The following is a 7,292-nucleotide window of genomic DNA, read 5'->3' on the forward strand; positions in this document are numbered from 1 at the left end:
TTAAGGGGCGTGAGCAGTAGTTTGCACTTATCAGGACTGTCTATGAACAAGCTCAGTCAAACCGAGCGCAACATTTTTAAATTTTGAGGTTTTGTAATAGAAAGAGCACCGAAACACGAGGTTATCTGATTTGTACGAGGGGGCGTAGCCCCCGAGTATTAATCAGATTACCGAGTGTTTTGGTGTTCTTTCTCTTTTGTATCATAGTCAAACATAAAAACACGTTCCCTGTTGTCACAATATGAAACCCCGGCAAAAATAAACCAATGAACGAACATCTGAGTATGATATTTCTGTCGCTTTCCCTTTCTCTGCCGTCACAATATGTAAACCCCAGCAAAAATGAGCCAATCATGCTCTGGAGTGCGGGTAACTAATACTAAACAGGAATTTGCATATTATATTTGTGTTGTATTTTTATTTCAGTTGTTTCAGAGGACACAGTTTTGGGTCAGTGTTGTGATATATTGTGATTATATGTATATGTGATTAAAATTTCAGGGTTTATAGGCTATTTTGAGAAATTCCCTATAGTCTGTATGCTTTGATGGTGGCCAGGTCAATTTGAATTTATTTATCACATTATTTGAAATTTCAGTCCAGCAGCTGTACCCGTGGTTTGGTTTTGTGTTTATATATTGTGTTCTATTTTCAGTGTTTATATTTGTAGTGTTTTACTATGGCTACAGGTGGAAAACTTACAGAGAAAATTAAGAGTTTTATTTCAGGTGCAGACAAACCAGACAGTGATCCTTTAACTGATATGCAAATTTCTCAAGTTTTAGAAGCTTTGAAGAAGTCTGGTGATTATGTGGTTCTTACTAAAGATGAGTATAATGTTTTGAAAGGTCCAGGTCCTACCAGTACACCTATTGTTAAAACTTCATTTCAGAATCCTTTTGATGCTTCTGCATTACAGATGCCAAAAGTTGATGTAAAATTACCATTCTTTTCAGGTGAAGTGCCTCCTTTGAAAGGGGATGTAACTTATGATGTTTGGAGATATGAGACTAAATGTCTCTTATCAGATTCTTCATTAACAGAAAATATTTGTTTACAGGTTATTCGTAAATCATTACGAGGGTCAGCCAGACAGGTTCTTATACCTTTGGGAGAAAAGGCAACTTTATCTGATATTTTAAATAAACTTGATACTTTGTTTGGAAATGTTTCAACAAATGAATCTGTCATGCAATCTTTTTATAGTGAATCTCAGAAGCCCTCAGAGAATGTGACTTCATATGGTTGTAGATTAGAAACTTTATTGCAGGTTGCAGTTGAAAGAGGTCATGTCAGCCACTCATCTAGAAATGATATGTTGAAATCTAAATTTTGGACAGGTCTTTATGATGAAAAGCTCAAATTATTAACTAGTCACAAGTATGATGCTATTTCAGATTATAACAGGTTATTGCGAGAAGTTAGAGCTGCAGAACAAGAACTTTCAACATCAGACAAATTAACAAAAGTTCAATGTCAACCTATTTCAGATTCTAGGGATAAAATGGTTGAAGATCTTTCAAAGAAGATGGACACTTTGATGACCAAGATGCAGTCTCTTGAAAAAGACATCAAAGACAGCAAGAAGCAAGATTCATCAAATAATAGTAATTCTTTTTCTGGTTATAATAGACAGTCTTTTTCAGGTTACAATAGAGGAAATTTTTCAAGGTTTAACAAACAAAGAAATTCTTTTGCAGGTTACAACAGAGGAAACTTTAGAGGTAGAGGTCAACAACAGAACAGAAACTATGGTCATCAACAGAATGTTAATGTTAGGTCAAATAATTCTGACAATTCTTCTTTTAACAGGTCTGACAACACTAAAACTGTTGACCCAAAAGTTTAGACTCCTCTGTGGTGGGGCACACTGAGGAAGTCAGCTGCAACAAGAGCTCCAAATCTATTTTATCTGATAGGTTGGTTGGTGAGGCTAATGAGGGCACAGCAAGAATTTGTGGTGTAGACACCAAAGTTTTAGTTGATACAGGTTCAATGGTTACTTTGATTTCAGAGTCTTTCTACAACAGTTTGGAACCAAAACCTGAATTATTAGATATTTCTGATTTTAAATTAGATATTGTAGGTGCCAGTGGTAGTAAGATCCCATACAAAGGTTATATTGAGGGTGATGTTTTTATTCCTGATATTTTAGAAAATTGTGTTTTTATTCCTATTTTAGTTGTTCCTGATACAGAGTACCGACAGTCAGTACCTGGTGTTATTGGTACCAATGTTTTACGTTTTTGTAGTGTTGATGAAAATGTTTCTTCAACAGATCCTTTTAAAATAGCTGTAGATGCTATGAAATGTGTCAATTCTATTTCAGTGAAATCTACAAGCAAAACACCAATTGTTGTTCAGCCTTTTCAGGTTACCACTATTTCAGGTTTAGTGAGGAAAAAAGATGGTGTTTGTACTGCTATTACTGAAGCAATTGAGAAACCTCAACTTTCAGGTTTAAATATATGTCCAAGAGTTGTTTCCCTTGATAATGCTGGGACTACATCTAGGATTCCTGTCAGAGTTTGTAATATGACAGCCAAGGTTATTAAAATCAAACCTAATTCTGTATTTTGTTCTCTTTCAGAAGTTAAGGTTATGGATTCATGGAAACCTGAAGTATCAGATCCAAAACCTGAAACAAATTCTAATAAATCTTTTCAAGTTTTACAGGATTTAGGTATTAAGGTCAACAAAGAAAACCTCTCTGATGAGCAATTTTTGAGATTGCAGCAAGTTATTGGCAAATGGGAGCATATATTTTCAAAATCTTCAACTGATATTGGTAAAACTGATTTAATCAAACACCATATTACTCTTACAGATGACAAACCATTCAAGTTACCTTATCGCAGAATCCCACCTGCTATGTATGAAGAAGTAAGGCAACATTTGAAGGAAATGGTAGAATGTGGTGCTATAACAGAAAGCCAGTCACCTTATTGTAGTAATGTTGTTTTAGTTAGGAAAAAAGATAATTCTTTGCGTTTTTGTATTGATTTCAGACAGCTGAACAAGCGTACTGTCAAAGACTCATACACATTACCTAGAGTTGATGATTTATTGGATTCTTTAGTTAATACAAAATATTATTCTAAATTAGATTTACGCAGTGGTTATTACCAGGTGGAAATTGCTGAAGAAGATCGAGAAAAGACAGCTTTTAGTGTAGGTCCTTTAGGTTTTTATGAATGTAAAAGAATGGGATTTGGTCTTACCAATGCTCCCAGTACTTTTCAGCGGTTGATGGAAAACTGTATGGGGGAGTTAAACCTTAAAGAATGTTTGATATTTTTAGATGATGTCCTTATTTTTTCCAGAACTTTTGAAGAACATATTTCTCGTTTGGAAGCAGTTTTCGAGCGTTTGGAAAAACATGGTTTAAAGCTGAAACCGTCCAAGTGTGAATTTTTTAGTACACGTGTTACTTATCTTGGTTATGATATTTCAGCAGAAGGTATTCATACTGATCCTTCTAAAACAGAACCTTTGAAAACATGGCCTGTTCCTCATAATGTTAAAACATTAAGAACTTTTCTTGGATTTTCAGGGTACTACAGACGTTTTGTTCCTGATTATGCAAAAATAGTTAAACCTTTAAATGATCTTCTTGTAGGACATCCAACTAATAAAGCTTCTAAGAAGAGTAAGAAGACCAAAACTCCATGGATATGGGGAGATGCTCAACAAACAGCTTTTGATAGTATTATTGATAAACTATCCAAACCCCCTGTTTTAGCATATGCTGATTTTACCAAACCTTTTATTGTTAATTGTGATGCCTCGACAGAAGGTCTTGGCGCAGTTTTATATCAGGCAAACTGTTTTAGTTGCACACTTTGGAAGATGAAGCAAGGTTTTTTTGTTAACATTGAACACCAGTAGGTTTGCAAAGAACAGGAAGAACGGATATGGAAGTGACGTTACTTGGGACTGGTTACCTGCTATAAGTGATTGTCCACTGTAATAAAAACAAGCATATTGCAAAGTTAGCCCAAAGGCATAAACAGCCGAGGAAATAACACATGTGGGAGTATATGGAATCTTTATTTTAAAAAACTGCTTGAAGAAATTAAAATCAACCTGATTCGGTTTTTTATTCAGTAGAACAATTTGCCGTTATCGCATTAAAAAATGTAGTCAAACAATTTACTTAAGTGATAAGATCGATTTCGCATATTTTACTGGTTGCAAGTAAATATATATGTCATTTTTCTCATTAAACTATGATCAGAAAAGCACCTTGTTAAAATTGCAAATTACTATGATTCGCTAAAATAATGAAACTGTATATAATGCCTTATCTCAAATACCAAACATGTTCATCAATTGAACATTACAAACTGGAATCTTAGGTCAAAGCCATAATGCATTTTGTCAAATCAGACGATCGTGTAATTACATAGCAGGTCATGTATCGGACAACTATCAAAGAGTATAGTTTCATAGCACACAAACATACTTATATTACACTCAATGTACATTATATCCAAATGACCAAATCAAAATTAACAAAGTGAACATTTTATTTTCAGCAAAATATATATGAGCCATTTCAAAAAAATATGAATCATTGGTTTGTCTATATGTTTTCATGCGTCTTTATGTGTGAACGAAAACGTATTTCTTTTTTGTTCGATACAAACTTTGATTAATTGCTCAAATTACCGACCATTTTTATCGAACTGTTTAGATGAAATAACATTATAATTTCCCCTTATCATTTGAATAGGTGACATCTCAACAGAACAGTCTATGAGAAAAAATACTGTGCTGTCAAACACAAAAGAAAAAAGAAAACTTTTATGTTTGGTCTCTTCTGGGTGCCCTGCTTGGGTGTGTCGGGGGGCTGCGTCCTGTGAACGTTGCCTTTACCTTGTTGATATTTATTCTTGTTTTTTAACTGAAAAGTCATTCTTGATTTTTCATAATTTGAATTAATCACACTATTCTCATTCTTGCCTTCTAGTCAAAACTCCCAGGCTTGTTTTCATATAAATTTGACTCGAAAGAAAACTTCCGTGAATATTTTCCTCCGTTATAAAATCGATGATTTGTTCACTTTGGGATCACTTTGTTTCCAGATTTTTGTACTGCGTAACTTGTAATTAACATCTGGTCACCAACATAATTATGGCGTCATAGTTTATACGACTTGATATTGAAAAGGTTGTTTTTCAGCGACTCGGCCAATTAGGCTGAAGGGTAATAAAATATTTGTTATTTATGTTCTATATATTGTTTGTAGTAATTCATATTCTTGTTATTATATTATAATTATAGTGTTTGTTAACAAATATTGAAAAACAAAAACGTTTTATTAATAAGTCTGTTGATAACTGGTTGCATGTTAAAACAAAGACATCCATGGTAAACAATTATGTTACAGAAGTTAATAAAAAAACTTAAAATCAATAATTAATAATAACAATTTTTTTTTCAGAAGTATATTGTGTTTAATTTAATTTTTCTTTTTAAAATTAATTTTACTATACGATGTTTGCATGTATTAAAAAAAACGTATTTACGGGACTTGAAACCATCTTTGGAACTTTATTATTCCCTGCGGTCTGGAGACCGCAGGGTATTGGTACGCGTTTAACTTTTGAGGCATGGAGGAGCACGTGACCTGTTTTCGGTACATGGAGGAGCATGTGAACTGTAAACCGTACATGATTGGTTAATTGACCTTTTCGAAAACCTAGCTAAATACCGTTTGCCGGTACGTTACGGATTTACCTCTAGGGAATTAGTCCGAATTGCACCTCATTAAGAACAAAACACTATTACGTGATATTTCTAATTTTCTATTATTATTTACCGTTTAAGGTGGCAACACTTGAATGATGTGTTTGAAAATTATCAATGTTTCTTTAATATCTATCTCAAATTTTACAAACAATAAATTGTTTATACTGAAAATCTACAAGATTAAAATATAAGTAGTGGCATCTAATAAATAGAGATATTTTATGCGTAAACTTGTGTGTTTACTTTTTTTGCTCGGAATTATTCATAAAATGGTAGGCCTATTTAATAATGTTCTTAAAATAAATAATTGTTTTATGTTCGACCTTCTCCGGTCTTCAACGGTCACCATCACCAAAGACCTTCTTCTATATTGATCGATTATTGTCAACTATATTCCTGATGCAAACGTTTATTTATCCCTCTCCCCAAACAATGTTGAAAATAGTTAAATGAATTATCTTTATATCATTTAAAATGTTCCCCGCAGGAAACAATTTACTTGTTTCTACTTGTATTGGAAGTTAGAAATATTATGATGACATTGAATGAAGTGGGAAACGAATGAATGCAACTCAAGGAACACGCAAGTAAAAGTCAATTTGTCAAGAGAAAAGTTCACAAATTCCTTCATCGTGAAGACAATTACGTGACTATGCCAGGAAAAAATGACAAGAAGCAAAAACACCAAAAGAGAATATTGATTGACTTTCTGTACGATCTACGTGTTAAATTCTGATTAAAAATCCACAAATTTTGTTTTCAAGGTCAACCTTGAATTGTATGAAACAGAAACGCGTCTTTCTGTTGTTTTTTCTTCTATATTATTGGTGAACTTTTGTTGTAGACATACGTGTTTGTGATCTCTTCACTTAAAAATTCGGCAGTCCAAGATGTAGCTGGAACAAAGAACCCTCATAATTATATTCAGATAAACACCGACTAAGATATACGGAAAAGAAAAAGAAAAAAAGGTCACCAACTTATCTTCTGTTTTGATTTCATTCTTTTAATTAGTACATAAACACAATTATTCGAGCAGTTCATGTTGCTATTTTCAAATTTTATATCTGACGTCTTTCATTTTCCTTTGTTTAATGAAGGTTTATGTTTCTCTTTTACACAAGTCATGCCCGCGGACTACATCATTATACTGTTAGGAATGTAACAATGACCTACCAGTAATGGTTGATTTATAATACATGCATCTTGATCAACTTTCTTGTTAATGTCTCATAGTTCAATATCTGATTCGCCAATAATATCTGTCTTTCTTAACTACGTTTTTATAATAACACGTGATACACCTGTAAGGTTTTGGGCATTTTATACATAAGCACTATATGGAACTTTGCAATCCGGCTTAGTTGTTAAAGTTAACACGCAACAGACATTTGCAACCTAGAAATCAGTACAGTCTAAACATTAATCTAACTTCTCAAATCATATAATCATTATAATTTGTTTTAAAAGTAATCATGTCTTAAAACCGCATGCCTCCAGATGAGCAAACATAGTTCATGATAATATAACTTGAGAAC

General features: G+C 33.2%; 1 protein-coding gene across 1 annotated transcript; it reads left to right on the plus strand.

Moving 5' to 3' along the window:
- Positions 1 to 392: 392 nt before the first annotated feature.
- On the plus strand, positions 393 to 1,859 carry LOC132749121 (uncharacterized). The gene has a single exon (XM_060738810.1). The coding sequence runs from the start codon at positions 680 to 682 to the stop codon at positions 1,847 to 1,849; it is 1,170 nt and encodes a 389-aa protein (XP_060594793.1). The 5' UTR covers positions 393 to 679; the 3' UTR covers positions 1,850 to 1,859.
- The last annotated feature ends 5,433 nt before the right edge of the window (positions 1,860 to 7,292 follow it).

Source organism: Ruditapes philippinarum, unplaced genomic scaffold (genome assembly GCF_026571515.1).
Source record: "Ruditapes philippinarum isolate M1 unplaced genomic scaffold, ASM2657151v2 ctg13065_1_1_1_1, whole genome shotgun sequence".
Lineage (NCBI taxonomy): Eukaryota > Metazoa > Mollusca > Bivalvia > Venerida > Veneridae > Ruditapes > Ruditapes philippinarum.

Bases quoted from the DNA above. Each gene is read 5' to 3' on its own strand.
- LOC132749121 (XM_060738810.1), top strand. From the start codon at position 680: ATGGCTACAGGTGGAAAACTTACAGAGAAAATTAAGAGTTTTATTTCA.